General features: G+C 39.8%; 1 protein-coding gene across 4 annotated transcripts; it reads right to left on the bottom strand.

Moving 5' to 3' along the window:
- Positions 1-900: 900 nt before the first annotated feature.
- On the bottom strand, positions 901-13,853 carry nubpl (nucleotide binding protein-like). 4 transcript variants are annotated; one of them, XM_038303110.1, is made up of 11 exons: positions 13,687-13,852; positions 10,344-10,488; positions 6,965-6,999; positions 2,475-2,565; positions 2,349-2,388; positions 2,174-2,264; positions 1,965-2,058; positions 1,798-1,883; positions 1,587-1,707; positions 1,243-1,325; positions 901-1,079 (listed from the first exon to the last, which is right to left on the bottom strand). In XM_038303110.1, the coding sequence occupies exons 1-11, from the start codon at positions 13,813-13,815 to the stop codon at positions 1,017-1,019; spliced, it is 978 nt and encodes a 325-aa protein (XP_038159038.1). In that variant the 5' UTR covers positions 13,816-13,852; the 3' UTR covers positions 901-1,016. The 4 variants fall into 4 exon arrangements, with proteins under 4 accessions (XP_038159038.1, XP_038159041.1, XP_038159049.1 ...); XM_038303113.1 differs by having other exon boundaries at positions 1,587-1,671; XM_038303121.1 differs by lacking the exon at positions 1,243-1,325 and having other exon boundaries at positions 13,687-13,853.
- Between the last annotated feature and the right edge of the window lie 3,254 nt (positions 13,854-17,107).

The raw sequence follows: 17,107 nt of genomic DNA, 5'->3' as shown, positions 1-17,107 counted from the left end.
CACAGAATCAATAAAATAGCCAGCAATAATCTGAGGGTCACTATTAGTCTTGTATGCTTTAGCCAGATCATTTTCCTAGAAAAGCCATCCACGCATCCATTAACACATATCCCATAAGGCTTAAATATGTCGTACCCATCCATGTGCCAGACATAGTTTGGTTCCCGACTGACATATAAACGTCGTCTCAAGCGATTTTGTGCAAGCAGGTCAACCTCGTTGAGATCCAATAAGCGCATCAAAAGACGAACCGTTTCCCTGTCTGTGACTATGCAAGCCATCCAACGTTTCTGGTGCATCCACCTGTAGCCGTGCTGTCTCCCGCCGTGTTGTTGTTGAATAAAAGAGGCCACTTCTGCAACATCTGTCTTATTTTTCCGACTACTTTTTACACACTGATCACAGAAAATATAGTAAAGCCACTCCTTGCAATTGAAAAGAGGAGCAGCAAAAGCATCAGATGCATCTGTACTCACTTCACTTGAGGTGCTTCAGGATCAAAGATGCTTAAGGCGCATCTGACATTACACGCATCAAAAATGAAGCAGCAGATGCGTCTTTGCTGCTAAAATTGCATTTGAGTGAATGTATCATTTTTTTTGAGTAGCATTTTTACCTAATAGTTTTGACTCTTGAGTAATTTTTTGGATGGTATTTTGTACTTTTACTCGAGTTTAAATATGATAAAGTAGAGCCATGCTTAAGTACAATTTTTTTGTAGTTTATCATCTTCTGACCTCAGATTATACGGATTTATATTTCAATTGTTCACCAAGTAAAGCTTTTTCTAAGAAGCTGTGAATTTAGCATTTTAGCAGTTTTTATACATTTTAAGTCAAACCATAATTAGTATCATCTACTGAGAGAGATATAACATTGAAAGCATACTATAAATAATAATTTAGTTTAAACTTTTTATTCAAATAGCGAGACAGCACAAGAAAGAAATGGGAGAATGAAAGGGGAAAAAATAAGGATAAGTAACTTTTTGCATCATTTTCTGGTGACGTTTTCCTTCATGAGTTCAGTTCTTGTAGATTCTGGATCACAGCAGATGCCAACTTCTTGTAAGCCTCCGCCTGGATGTAAAGAAGCACAACAGCAAAAAAAAGCTTTATACAGATAAATGAATTACTATATTAACTATGTGAAATAATCAAATTTCCTAAACTAACTGACAAAAAATAATAAATCCACTGTAACAATCGAACTGAATGCTACAATGTACAGTGATGTAGAAACCTCTAAACTGTCCGGGTAAGAAATGACTATTGGTTGTCCTTTGTCTGACATCTCCCTGATGGTTAGGTGAAGAGGGATGTCCCCTGAAATGCAATAAACACATGTACAAAACCTCTTAATGACTATGAAATTATTCACTACTTTCCAAGATATTGTCTGGTAAGTGCTGCAAGAATCAAAGATTGTTTTATGACGCAAAATAAAGACATTTTTCATTCCTCAAGCCTCATAAGAAATCTTCAAAAGAATTATGTAAACAAGAAAGAAAATAATAGAAGGAAATTAGTCACATCATAAGAACCCTGCTAAAGTTTGCAACTATACTGCTGTTTTGAATTTCTTACCCAAAAACTTAACTCCAATTTTCTCTGCAAGTTGCCGTACCCCGTCGGAGCCAAAGATGTGGGTTTGGTGATTACAGTTGGGACACTGGAAGACATTCATGTTTTGAATGAGACCTAGAACCTGTGGGGAAAAAGCCAAATTTTTTTCCCCATAACTTCCTTCATCATTAGACAGGACAGATTCTCTGATTTTGTAAAAAAAATAGATTACCGGCACGTTGACTTTTTTAAACATCTCCACTCCCCTGCGAGCATCCAGCAGAGCAACATCTTGAGGTGTTGAAACAATGACTGCACCTGCACACAAAATATTGGCATGTTAAAAACCTTAAAAAACTAAAATGTATTTTTAGAATGGTGTGCGCAAGAAGGACAGACCTGCTACTGGAATATTTTGAGAGATGGACAGTTGGACGTCTCCGGTCCCAGGAGGCATGTCTACCACCAAGTAGTCCAAAGCCCCCCATTGTACCTACAAACACAAGTAGACAGTTTCCGCATTAAATGAGAGGATGGGAAAATAGTAAAGAACAAAAATAAATTCAGCTCTTCTGTCACACCTTAAGCTAGAAACTTAAGACTTTTACCTGTCTGAGTAATCTCTCTATAGCAGACATTACCATCAGTCCCCTCCACACAATGGGAGATGTATCCTCCACTAGGAAGCCCATTGACATGCTGACAGAAAGGGCAATTTATGCTAAGAAGCATGAAAGAAAACATGTGTAAAAATACCCAATCCGTCAAACTGATTTAACTCACCATGGCACGCCATAGTTGATAAGAGGAATCATTCGGTTATCTGGAAGAAGGCAAGAAAAAAAAAAAAAGTTAAACTCGGATAACTTTAGACATCATTTCTAAAATCTCAGTTTCAACATAACACACCATCACTGAGCTCTGGGTTTCCTTTAAGGTTCATGAGTTTGGGTATAGATGGGCCATAGACGTCAGCATCCAACAGACCAACTGTCTTAGACTAAGAGAGAAGAAATAAACCAGATTCAGACAGGACACTCCCAATAAACTGACTTTCGTCATTGATGTGCTGAAACCAAGTTACAAAAATCAATCAAAAAAAATTAAAAATCGATAAGCTTAATACATGATTGTAAGTATTAAACTTTAGACAGCTATTCCCAATCATGCATAATGGTTAATAAATAAACTGCTCAAAAAAATTAAAGGAACACAAAAATACATAAGATCTCAATGGGGAAAAAGCATGCTGTTTATTAATACTGATATGGACTGAGTGATGTGTTAGGAACAAAAGGATGCCACATCATTTGATGGAAATGCAAAATTATCAACCTACAGAGGGCTGAATTCAAAGACACCCCAAAAATTACAGTGAAAAAATTATGAGGCAGGCTATAGTCCATTTTTCTGAAATTTGATTGCAGCAACTCAAATGGTATTCAGTTATTTGTATGGCCCCCACATGTGTGTATGCAGGGGCGGATCTAGAAAAATATTTATGGGGTGGCAAGAGGGGGGCAGGAATTTTTTAGGGGTGGCAACATATGGCATTTGTTTACACTGAATTTATTCACAGTTATCACAGTTTGGTGAGAATAGTATGTACAGTACTAGTGTTTCATGTGAAACAGTTCATATTAGAAATACATCGTACAATGAGATCTCACTTAATAGGAGATAGAAGAATGATAACACTACTTCTAGAGGGGCATTATCACAGGAAAGGTATTACGGTAAGACACAGGTGCTGAGTCGCAGATGTGACAGATTGACTGTCAGAGAGGCAGCTTTGCAGCATTTGCACAAGAAGAAACTATAGAAAGAAAAAGTTACCAATCAGAGATCTATGGACTGAGCTGTACTAAAGTGAGCAGAACTACACAGTAGAAATAAATGGGTCAAGGCACCCGCACAAGGTACTGGACATCTATGTATTGTTTACTCTGAACACACATTTACCCCATTTGTTCCTCAGTAACATGACATACAGCAGTTACGGCAACATGAAAGGGACATTTCATGCATGTAAATATGCTGTAGATAGAGCTGGATATGGAGGACCAACTCTGCCATATTTAAAAATAAATAAAGAAATAAATAAATGCTCAATAAATAAATAAACATACAATTAATTGCCACCAAAAGTACAACCAACAAATAAATGTAATTAGAAATTATATTATAATGGCAGGCAGAAATGTTAAAAGGGCAGGCAGAAAGAAATAGCGGCGAAGAAATAACTAGGGTAAAAAAATACAAAGGAAGAATAAAACAGACAAAAATATGATAACATGCACATAAATAAATACTTAAAAATATAAGTAATGAAAAAATGAAGTTGAAGATAATAAATGACAAAAAAAATAAATAAGGTAAATTTTAAAAAGGCAAAGAAATAAAGAAGCCAATTAAAAGAGTTATATACCTTTATGACTAGCTGTATAATTTAATTTCTACTTACATTTATTTGTTGTTTGTATTTTTGGTGGCAATTAATTGTATGCTTATTTATTTATTAAGCATTTATTTATTTCTGTATTTATTTTTAAATATGGCAGAGTTGGTCCTCCATACTGCTGTATCAACAAATCAACAAAAAGGCGGGTTCTGTATGTTACATCAAAATCTCCACAAATCTGAAAAGAAGCAACATAAAAATACATTTTGCTTGTGAGTAGGTTCATACAGGTCATTTCTGGATAGTTTCATATTATATATACAAAAAAAGAAACAACAACTCTGCTTCATATTAAGCAGGATTTACACCAGTATCACATTTTTAACTTTTAACACTTTTGGTTTTATTAAAGGAAATATCAGATTTTCTCAGGTGCCATTACAAAATGTAACAGCTCTGTAAAGGCTCACCAGAGAGCATAACATAAAGTTAACATGACTATAACAGCTGAATGCAGTGATTTCCATGTTGCTCAGCAAAACACTTCACAAATTTATTTAGATCCAATGCCTTTGTGCGTTTTGATTTGAGTAAAACCAAACTTGATCGTCTCTTTTCTGTCATAGTTGACCGCAAATATGTCTTTATGAGCCTGAGACGTCAGGCCTAACTAACATCATAGTTAGAGAAATAACGTTCTGCAACCTGATTTTTATCATCTCAAAATCAGCATTGCAGCTATGCTAGCAACATTGTACTTTCATTATGATTTCATTTCTCGATAGATAGTTAATCAGTTTTTACCTGTTTCATCCCATGTCTCCTCTCCCCATCACCCCTGGCTCCCTCTTCTTCTTCTTCTTCTTCTCGAGTTTTATGGCGGTTGGCAACAAACTGTTAGTAGCATTACCGCCACTTACTACCTGGCTCCCTCGCTCTGCCCCGCTCGGTTTTCAAAACTAATCAGTCTCAGTCGCTCTCGCGTCATCTCGTGCTGCATTCACTGCAGTCCGACATTGGAAATTAGCTGTCGCAATTCTCAAATTATCCATAATTTATAAACCTCGCCACCCCTACCGCCAACTGGGGTGGCAGCTGGGGTGGCAAGGCTGTCATTTAGGGTGGCAGTTGCCACCCTATGCCACCCCAGTAGATCCGCCTATGTGTGTATGCATTAGAGGTGAGTATTGGCATGAGTGTTGCGATTCGATACATGTCGCGATATTTGGGTCACGATACGATATTATCATGATATTGCACTATCACTATATATTGCCATATTTTCCCCAGCTATCAAAATCAAATGATGAGATAAAACAGCAAGTGCTGTATATTTTTATCAGAAAATATTGATTAGGTATTATTATCCATGTTGTTTGGGGTTTTCTTCCACTGTGACTGCCTCTAATACAGATTTGGTGCTGCACGCATAGTTAAAGGGCTCCACAGCGCTTTCTGCCAGATTGGTGGTGCAGAGGTAGCCCATTTTCCCATCAATGTTTTATGTAACTATTTATTTTTTTTTTATCGATACTAAGAAGTGAAAGATCGATATTATATTGGGCAGCCGAATATCACGATATATCGCCAAAACGACTTTTTCCCACACCCCTAGTATGCATGCCTGACAACGTCGGGGCATGCTCCTAATGAGACAACGGATGGCGTCCTGGGATATCTCCTTCCAGATCTGGACCAGGGCATCACTGAGCTCCTGGACAGTCTGAGGTGCAACCTGGCGGCATCGGATGGATTGAAAGATAATGTCCCAAAGGTGTTATTGGATTTAGGTCAGGCGAGCGTGGGGGGGCCAATCAATGGTATCAATTCCTTCATCCTCCAGGAACTGCCTGCATACTCTCGCCACATGAGGCCGGGCATTGTCGTGCACCAGGAGGAACCCAGGATCCACTGCACCAGCATAGGGTCTGACAATGGGTGCAAGGATTTCATCCCCATACCTAATGGCAGTCAGGGGGCTGTTGTCTAGTGTTTATAGGTCTGTGCGTCCCTCCATGGCTATGCCTCCCAGACCATCACTGACCCACCACCAAACCGGTCATGCTGAGCGATGTTACAGGCAGCATAACGTTCTCCACGGCTTCTCCAGACTCTTTCACGTCTGTACCATGTGCTCAGGGTGAACCTGCTCTCATCTGTGAAAATCACAGGGCGCCGGTGGCGGACTTGCCAATTCCGGTGTTCTGTGGCAAATGCCAATCGACCTCCTAGGTGCCGGGCAGTGAGCACTGGGCCCACTAGAGGATGTCGGGCCATCAAGCCACCCTGGTGAAGTCTGTTGTTGTTGTCTGTTGTTTGTTCAGAGACATTCACACCAGTGGCTTGTTTGAGGTCATTTTGTAGGGCTCTGGCAGTGCTCCTCCTGCTCCTCCTTGCCCAAAGGAGCAGATACCGGTCCTGCTGATGGGTTGTAGACCTTCTACGGCCCTGTCCAGCTCTCCTGGAGTAACTGTCTGTCTCCTGGAATCTCCTCCATGCTCTTGAGATTGTGCTGGGAGACACGGCAAACCTTCTGGCAATGGCATGTATTGATGTGCCATCCTGGAGGACTTGGACTGCCTGTGCAACCTCTGAGGGTCCAGGTAACGCCCCATGCTAACAGTAGTGACAGTGACCCTAACCAAATGCAAAACTGGTGAAAAAAAATCAGAAAAGATGAGGGGAAAAAATGTCAGTGGCCTTCACCTGTAAAACCATTCCTGTTTTGAAGGTCATCTCATTGTTGCCCCTCTAGTGCACCTGTTGTTAATTTCATTAACACCAAAGCAGTTGAAACTGATTAACAACCCCCTCTGCTACTTACATAACCAAATCATTATCCCAGAAGTTTAATTAACTTGATACTACACTCTGATTACAAAGTGTTCCTTTAATTTTTTTGAGTAGTGTATTAATGTATCAGTCAAATCTCTCACCTTGGGCGGTAACATTGTTTAATTCAAATAAATGTGAAAAAGAAAGCTGAGCGATATCTTACATGATCAACGGCCATAATCCCAAGAGCCAAGTTCACTGCAAAAACACAAACATATTTTAAATGAATCCAACGGTTTATTTGGCAAATACTTCAACCATAAACTTTAAGCAAAACTCAACCTTTTATTTTGTTTTCAGCTGAACTACGAAACTAAGATAAAGTTACTGTTACTAACAATTCCACAAGTATGGGACCCTGCAACTAACTCTTGTTTTCCTAATAGATTTTATCAGTTGAGTATTTATATATTTTAATAATCTGATAGCATTAGGCTTTGTAGTTTTTACTGTTGCTTTCCCTGCATAATCTTTACCAGAAGAAGCTAAAACTAAGTCACTTTAATTCTGGATAGGGCTGGGCGATATAGGATTTTAACATTTCACAATATTGTTCTTCATTTCAAGCGATATCAATATATCATGATATAAAATGAATCACAATATTTGTCAAGTTTACATGTTCCATAGCTCATTAGTGAGATTCAATTCAGTTTATTTATATAGCGCCAATTCACAACACGTTATGTCAAGGCACTTTACAGTTCAATCAGATCATACAGTTAAATTGATTAAAAGTTTCCTATCTAAGGAAAACCGGTTGACTTTATCAACTCATTGACTCGAAGGCAATCCCTCACATCGAGCATGCTTGAAGCGACTGTGGAGAAGGAAAAAACTCCCTTTTAACAGGAAGAAATCTCCAGCAAAATCAGTCACGGTGTGAGCGGCCATCTGCCGAGGCCAACTGGGGTTCAAGGAGACAGAAGTAGATGTACAAAAAGAAGTAGACTCTTAAGGCAACTTTCAACCAGCTCCACAGGTGGCTCCGTCCATGAAACATACAGCTTGACAGACGAGCTCCAAGCCAGAATGAAGAGAGCACATACAATTAGTCACAATCAGAGAAACGGGAATACTCTGAAAAACAGGCCAAGCTCCAACATCCAAACAAAGGCAAACAATCATATCTCTGATGTAAGATGGAGCTTGGCTATTTAAGGTTCTATATGTGAAAAGGAGGATTTCATATTCTATTCTGAGTTTAACAGGAAGCCAATGGAGAGAAGCTAAGATAGGAGATATATGATCTCTATTTTTGATTTTAATCAGAACTCTGGCTGCAGCATTTTGGATCCACTGAAGACTTTTAACTACAGTTTGTGTGTGGACTTCCTGATAGTAAAGCAAAACAATAGTCAAGCCTTGCGGTAACAAATGCATGGACTAGTTTCTCAGCATCACCCCTGCACAGGATATTTCTAATTTTTGCAATATTCCGCAGATGAAAGAAGGAAATTCTAGAAACTTATTTGATATGAGATTTAAATGACGGGTCTTGATCAAAAATAATACCAAGATTTTTTACTTTATTATCCGAGATCAATTTAATCCCTTTCAAATGAAGTGACTGACTTTGTTTTTTCAAAGACTCTGATCCAAAGACTATAACTTCTGTTTTGTCTGCATTCAGGAGCAGAACGTTAAGAGTCTGCCAGGTTTTTATGTCTTTTTATGTCTAATACATGCCTGTAATCTATGTAATGGGTAAGCTTCATCTGGATTTATAGGCAGATATAGCTGAGTATCATCAGCATAACAGTGGAAATTTGATCCAAATAAGTCCATTATCTGTGGCCCTGAGAATATCATCATTGACTTTCACTAGAGCTGTTTCAGTGCTATGATTAGCTCTAAAGCCAGACTGAAACTCTTCAAAAAGTTCATTATGGTGTTAGTTGTCACACACTTGGTTGGAACTACTTTCTCAAGAATTTTAGGTAAGAAAGGGAGATTAGGTATAGGTTTATAATTGACCAAGTCATCTGGGTCTTAAGCAAAGGTTTAATTAAAGCAACCTTAAAAGCCTTTGGTACACATTCCTCTAACAGGGAGGGATTAATCACATCTAAAATGGAAAACAAGATTAAAGGTAATACCTCCTTAAATAACCTGGTTGGAACTGGATCTAACATACAAATTGAAAGCTTAGATGAAGACAATAGTTTTGCTAACTCTAAGTTCAACTGGATCAAAGCAGTCTGATTCTATGGTTACCTCAAGCCCCTGTCACACCTTGATGATTTAGCCAGTGTGTGCCTTATGTACGAAAGATCTGGCAAAGACACTGGCATTTGTTGGATAAGTTATGTTTTGTCAGTGTTAGTATTGTATAAGGTATGAGCACGCTGAAGTCGCTGGCATACGTCAACACATTTGAGCATGTTCAAAATTTCTTGATGTACGCCAGCATATGCCATAACGTGGGCAATAAGTTACAGGCAAGTTATTTGATTGGTGACATAGGTTAAGTGTAAGTTATTCATGGTGTCTAGCTTATCCAAAACCTATGAGTAACTTTTGCATAACCTATGCGCAACTTATAAAGAACTTATCTCCAACGCATAGCAACGTATTTGATGTGTTCCAGACGACGGCTTAGCATGTTTCTAACTTACAGCTACTGTATAATGGTGTGTTGACAGTGTTTTGGTATGAAAGTGGGTTCACAGGAGGAAGCCATCAGTACTCCTCCACGCTTCAAACGTTATACAAGATATTGAGGATCCAGCAATGCTGAGACGGGCATACATACTAGCTGTCCCCCAACATCAGCATGACCTCATCAATTTGACTCTGTTCCAGTTGTAGGGTGAGCAAGAAGAAAAAAGGACCAGTATGAGAACCTCTACGACACACAGGATGGTAAGTACACCATTTCCACATTATTTATGCTTCAGTAAACGAAAAATCAGAAAATATTTTTTTTCTTCTTTAAATGACGTTGTAGCTAAGCCTACCTCTGTAAACTGCCTCTTCATGTTTCTGGGTTTAAATTGTCAGCACATGCCCAGTGTTTTTGTCTGTTTTTTAGGTGTGATTCTGTGGTAGTGTTACAGTTCCACTAAATGACCCGGTATATGTACTACAGTGTCTTCATCATTGTTGATGTGTACAATTAAGACTGGTATGTACTGCATCTTTGGTGCAACCTTCAGTCAAGGAAACACCTTATGACACCGAAAGAACTGCACCATCTTTCTATAAATATTGCTGCAAGCTGCATGTGAACCTTTCAGACACTAGTTTACAGTTTGTAAAAAGCACTTAAATAACTCATTACTAAATTTGCTTAAAATATCTCAACAGATTAATCATGATTAATCGAATTTTTTAAGCCTTAGAACATAGTTTAAAATATGAATTGTTGGCTAAATTAACTGTGCTATTTGCTTCCTGAAGAGAAACTTTGATCATTCATTTAGTTCAACAAAAAACTGGAATACTTAAGGGAAATTTTATCCAAAACATATATCTATTTTTGTGTGATAAAGATCTAAATGAAAATTCTTTAATGTTTCTGCAGAAAAGTTTGGTAGTACCTGCTGTTGTGGACTTGCCCACGCCGCCTTTTCCTGAAGCAACAACAATCACCTGTTTGACACCTGGTATGGGTTTCTGCTTAGGAAGACTCCTGGCCATTTGCTGCTTCTGTCTGTCCTGCAGTCCTTTATTGTCCACCAATCCCTATGACATAATAACAAAGAGAAACCACTTTCACACCCATTACAGTAGGGCTATGATTTTCATAACTAATATACACAAAACATAAAAAAAATCTAAATAGTGACAGGGAGGTTCTGGAAGGAGTCAGAATGGTTAACGGTTTATGGGGTTACAGTTCTACATGTTTTAATGATACTGTATAAATAAACTAAATTAAATATATATATTTTTTTTTTTCCAAAGTGCCAATGTATTACACATCACCTCATGGCCCTTTACAGAGACAATTCAACACGATCATACAGTCGGATATCAGGAAAACCAAAAGATTGCATCACGCAGTCTACCTGGATGAAAATGTGGTGACAGTAAATATTCACCTGCATGGTGTGATGGACTTGACGACAGTCCCTCACAATGAGTATGCATGCAGCGAGATGAAAAATTCCCTATTAAAAGGTACAGCTCACATTGATATGCCATGCTGGATGAGCCACTTGTGTGGGTTGTAGAGTCTGTCTCATGCTAAGTGTAAAAGTACCACCAACACTAAAAAACATTAAGCCAGAGATTATAGGTACTGAGAAGTGGTCTGTGGTCCCCACTAGCAGAACCCATCCTTTATTGAGTGTGTTTGCTGATTGCCAATAATATCTGCCTGTTGTCTATTCCATTTGCACAACAGCATGGGAAACTGGTTGTCAATCAGTCTTGCTTCCTAAGCGGACAGTTGGATTTTACAGAAGTTTTATTTCATTGAAGTTATATTGTGCTGTTTGTGTTACCTTTATTTTTTTTTTAAGCAGTGAAGTTATTAATAACTATTGGCCTTGCAGAAATCAAATGCTTACATAATCAGATAAACAGATAAAGCCATCATCATATTCTTTAGAGACCTTCACTTCTGGAACAGACTCAAGTCTTTAAAAAAGAGAACTGTAAATCTGCCAGAATTAGCAAACAATATTAGGACTTTTCACACATGACAAACAGGTTTTGCTGAAAGTCTGTCTGAGACCCTAAATTCAGAAGGATAACCGTTTTGGACAATAATATCTACGCACTAGTGATGGGTCCCAGCAAAACTGATGCATCAGCGTATGTTTTGAGTAATAGTCTCTATGTCAGTGTGCGTATAGTTTCAAGAAAGCATTTTAGTTTTATTTTAATTTAGTTTGTTGCAACGATTTTACAGTTTGAAGAAATAGGATTTTACAGTTTGAAGAAATAGAAATTTACACCATATGCCAACCGTCACAAGGATGTGCATGACAAGGAACGGATATATATACTGCATGCAACATTTAAGTAGTTAACATTGTATTATTTATTGAGCTCTTCAAGTTATTTACTGTCACAGGTAGGAGCTTTGGCCGGAGAGTAAGTGTTGGGGCCGGTATGATTTAAGGAGGGCCACCCCTCGCACGCTGAAATTAGGAACAGCCCACCGGGAAAATGCCCGGTATCACAGATTACCAGTCCGAGCCTGAAGTCAGGTGACCAATACCGACGCCGTTTCAAAATGACTGAAACACTAAAACTGTGCTTGTAAGCGCATCTGTGAACGGAATGCATCTACGAAAAAAATCTTTGTTCTTTTGCTTTTCATTTTGAAACTCATGAGGAAATATGTTGCAGCCTTAAAGGAATAGTACACCCAAAACATGATTAGCCTTCATTTTCTACTCACCCCCCTGCTGAACAAAACTCTGGAGTACTTTTTTGATATCTCAAATGCATCTGGAGATCTGGGAGGCTTCTTGCTGTCTGCTGACATTCAAATAATGGAGGTCTATGGCGCCCGAGACAGAAAGGTCCATAAAAGTCCATAAAAACGTGTCAATATTCCTCCATACTGCTCGTCCAATGTATTCCAAGTGTCCTGAGTGGGTAGCGTCCATAATTTACTCGAAACTAAGTCATTTAGAATGTTTTTAGAGCATAAACAGTAGTGTATAGGATTTCCTAATAGCGCCCCCATGCGCGCTCACGACGCTACGGAAGCCGGCAGACCAAACCAGCGCATTCAGCTCGGCAAAGAACTCATGCTCTTCCTCAACACTGAAGTCCTCAGACATTTTTCTTTCGTTGTTTCTTTCTTTGCACAGGTAAACAGCACATTTCTTCTTCTACGCTTGCATTATTGGCAGAGCAGACGCTGAATGCGCACTTCCTTCCGGTTTGGTCTGCCGGCTTCCGTAGAATCGTGAGCGCACATGGGGGCGCTATTAGGAAATCCTATACACTACTGTTTAGGCTCTAAAACGTTCTAAATGACTTCGTTTCGAGTAAATTCTGGATGCTACCCACTCAGGACACTTGGATTACATTGGACGAGCAGTATGGAGGAATATTGACACGTTTTTGTGGACTTTTGTGGACCTTTCTGTCTCGGGCGCCATAGACCTCCATTATTTGAATGTCAGCAGACAGCAAGAAGCCTCCCAGATCTCCAGATGCATTTGAGATATCAAAAAAGTACTCCAGAGTTTTGTTCAGCATGGGGGTGAGTAGAAAATGAAGGCTAATCATGTTTTGGGTGTACTATTCCTTTAAGACAAAATAAAGGTTTCAGCCGTGTGGGACCATTTTCATCTCATATTTGTTTTTGATTTTCTCATTGTGTCATCCTGTTCCTCACAGTTATCACTCAAGTTATCTGATTTTTATGAAATTTAAATTGACATTTAGTTTACCGTACTTCCTGTACTCATGTGGTATATGTTTACGGTAGTCCACAATCATCCTCATTGAAATGTTCACCTAAATGTTCACGTTATTTATGGATTGCATCTAAAAAAATCAAACATATTTTCATATAAACAAGGATATTAAATAATACGATATGACACAGAATGGCTTAAATTCCAGTATTACCAGGTCATCAAGTCAGTGTCCGTTTAGTCTGTCAAATAGGCTGCATGTAGGGATTTTAAAAGTCCAGCAGGTGTCAGTATTGAGTGACATTGTATCAACGCAGTCTTCATACAGTTTGGAAATGTGTCGAAACGCTTCACGAAGCACCATCAACCCACCACTACTACACACATTAAAAGCCCTAGTCGTTTGAGTATTTTATGTCCTTTTTTATTGTTCTATTTTATTTTCTGCTCTTTCATTCAGCCAACAAAACTGCCACAAAAAAACCAGTAAGCTAGCCTCCCAGCTACCAGGGGGTCAAATTAAACACAAGGTAAAAAAACAAAACACAAACATTACCCGATAGCAAGTCAGATGCACCCCACAACCAGTTCCGAGTTTTATCTCAGTTGCATTTTGGAACATTGATGCGTTTCGGCTTGATATTTTCAGTAAATGGGACAGTCTGCAGTATGTGAAAAGAGGCATGTTTACTGCGCATCAAGAAGAAGAAGAAGAAGAAGAAGAAGAAGAAGAAGAAGAAGAAGAGGAGGAAGAAGAAACTAAGGTTTATTTTGAAAGTCAATACCGGAAGTTTTACTTGAACTCCGATAAAATAAAATAGATAAAAACGGCTCAAACACCAACGGGAATTTTTTTTTTTTCCTAAAACCTCTAACGATCTTCGAAAGGAAATTAACATTGAGGTATGAATTAATAACTTCCCTCTGACATCATTGATGACTACACTCCAGTCTGGTAGGTGGGGGTAAATGCACCTTAAGTTGGTTGCCATACACCAATAAAAAAACATAAGAAGAAGACTTTCTTCTTTTTTTTTTTTTTTACTTTTAACACCATTTTATTAACACAATTCAAATATATAAACAATAGACGTAAAACAAGTGTCAGTTAAAAATCACTATTAAGATATAAACAAGTGTCAGTTAAAATCATTAAATGAGGAGCTTGATGAAATGTAGATTTCCATCATCTGACACAGTACATAAAATGTTTTTAAAACCCCACAACTAATAAAATCGTCCATGTTCTGTGTGGCTCTGTGGAAGTAAAACTCCAGCCTTAATCTGGCTTTAACGTTGCACTTCCACAGAGCTGCAACATCAAGGTGAGATCCTTCCTGCAGTCTGTCTCTACAGGACAGGTAAATGGCCATTTTTGCTTCGCTGTTTGAAAAATTTAAAAATCATGCCTTTGACTTATTCCTTCTGTTTTGACAAACTCCCCCTATAAAAACGGTCCAAAAAAGACTAAAAACACTGATTAAAAATGGTCCTTAGCCTTACACATTCCGTAAAAACGTGGAACACGTTTTCAGACAGACCACAGACACAGGACACTCATTTAAAACACTCCAATTAATAACTGATAAAAACGAGTTTGTGGCAATGGAGCCGTGTAAAATCCTACATTGGAGATCACCGGTTCGTTTTTTTGATCGGAGGCTTGTATAAAGTCCTCCACTGGGGTGCTTTTCCATGAAGTTTTTCAGTCCATTAGAGACCGGCCAGTTCTGAAGGTGTCGTTGGTTAATGACTTTTGCGCAGCAGTGGTAAAGGGCTTTCTGGTCCATAGTCGATAAAACCATTCTCTGTGGGTCCAGGCTGGAGAAGAAGAAGACTTTGACTTTTAACATTACTTTATTTACACAATTCAAACATATCAACAATTGACGTAAAACAAGTGTCAGTTAAAAATCACTATTAAAGTAAAAACAAGTGTGAGTTAAAATCATTAAATGAGGAGCTTGTTAAAATGCAGTTCTCCATCATCTGACACAGAACATAAAATGTTTATAAAACCTCACAACTGAATAAAATCCTCCATGTTCTGTGTGGCTCTGTGAGAGTGAAACTCCAGCCTGATCCTGGCTTTAAGGCTGCACCTCCACAGAGCCACTGCGTCAAGGTAAGGTCTCTCCTGCAGTCTGTCTCTACGGGACAAATAAATAGCTATTTTAGCTTCACTGATTAAAAACTTTAAAAGTCTGGCCTTTGCCTTGTTGCTTTTGCTTTGACACACTCCTCCAATAAATAGGGAAGTTGTAAAAACGGTGCCAAAAAGACTAAAAACATTTGTTAAAAGACTAAAAATGGTCTTTAGTCTGACGCAATCCATAAAAACATGAAAAACATTTTCAGACAGACTGCAGAAGGGACACTCGTTTAAAACACCCCGATTAATGACGGATAAAAACGAGTTCTCATTTGGAGATCGCCTGTGTCATGATGGGTTGTGTTACTAGCCCAAATGCAGGACACACACAGAGGCAGAGGGAAAGTCCAAAGGTTTATTGAACACAGACTGGGTTCTTCCTGGAGGGCAGAGAGGACAAAAACAGGTTAGGTTCAGGTTAACAGGGAGTCAAGATTCAGGCAGGCAGGTTGGCTCAGGCTTGCTAACCATAACTGGCAAACAATCTGGCAAGGAGTGAAGTTCTCCTCCAGCTTAAGTAGTTCCTCTTGATGAGCAGATGGGGAACAGCTGTTGCAGGTGAGCACAAGCTCTCAGAAAGGGATCCACGGCGCCCTCTGGTGGGCAAACCTCTGGATCCCAACAGTACCCCCCCTCAAGGGCGGATTCCAGACGCCCCAGATCAGTCCAATAGAAAAAAAAAAAAAAAAACATCCAGGGTGGGCGGAGTGAGAACCAGGCAAGGAGGGCAAGAAAGTCTCTAGAGGTTGAATCTCAGGAGGCCGGCCATGGGGCCGCAGACGAGACAGAGTCTCAGGGGGCCGGCCGCGGGGCCGGAGGCGAAGCAGACGCTCTAGGGGCCGGCCGCGGGGCCGGAGGCATGACAGACGTTCTGGAACAGGCTCGGAGGGGGCCACGGACTGCGGCTCAGGAGCAGACCCAGAGGTAACCGCCGACTGCGGTTCAGGAACCGGCTTGGACTGGACCGCCCATTGCGGCTCCGGAACAGGAACAGAGGAGCCCGCCAAATGCGGCTCCGAATCAGGAACAGAGGAGCCCGCCGATTGCGGCTCCGAATCAGGAACAGAGGAGCCCGCCGATTGCGGCTCCGAATCAGGAACAGAGGAGACCGCCGATTGCGGCTCCGAATCAGGGGTCTTTGGAAGACACAGAGCGGGCTCAGGGGTCTCCAGACGGCTCAGAGCGGGCTCAGGGGTCTCCAGATCACGTAGTGTCAGCAGTGATTTGTAATATCCCCTGTTGCTCACCTGTGAGTTTCAGTGAGTGGGTGATGTCTACTTTTTGCTGACCACTTTAAGCTTTGGATGTTTTTTTTTGTTCTCTTTTGGGCTTGATCACGGATCGAACCTGTGGATTTATTTTTTCTTGTTTGCTGCATTGCATGTTTTGAAGATCAATAAAAGAAAAGTATCTGAACTGCATCTTGGACTGACCTTTTGAGCGTGCCAACAAGGATTCCCCTGCAGAAAAGTATCTTGAAGTTAAAGATCGAAACTAGGAAATGGTGGAAAGCATGATGGGAAAACCAATAGGACCATCAGAAACTGGCAGAGTGACAATAACTAGTGATGGGTCTGACGACACTGAAACCTCGGTGCATGCGCCGAGCAAACAGGGTGAAGCCCCGTGTCGGGGCGCGTATCTCGTTAAGGAAAACCACGTGACCGATATAGTTCCTGTGTCTTTTGATTGTGATCGCGTCAAATTGTATTTATAAACAGAAAATGTATCGACACGTGGGTTTTGTTGGATGGAGATAGCTTGTATTGTTTGCTTTGCATCGGTTTTTTGGCTTGTCATTTAAAACTATGGATCAACCAAGGAA

This window comes from Cyprinodon tularosa, unplaced genomic scaffold (genome assembly GCF_016077235.1).
Source record: "Cyprinodon tularosa strain WSP-4 unplaced genomic scaffold, ASM1607723v1 ctg1134, whole genome shotgun sequence".
Taxonomy (NCBI): Eukaryota; Metazoa; Chordata; class Actinopteri; order Cyprinodontiformes; family Cyprinodontidae; genus Cyprinodon; species Cyprinodon tularosa.
Note: the sequence above shows the minus strand (reverse complement) of the source record. Positions and strands in the feature narration are given on the sequence as shown.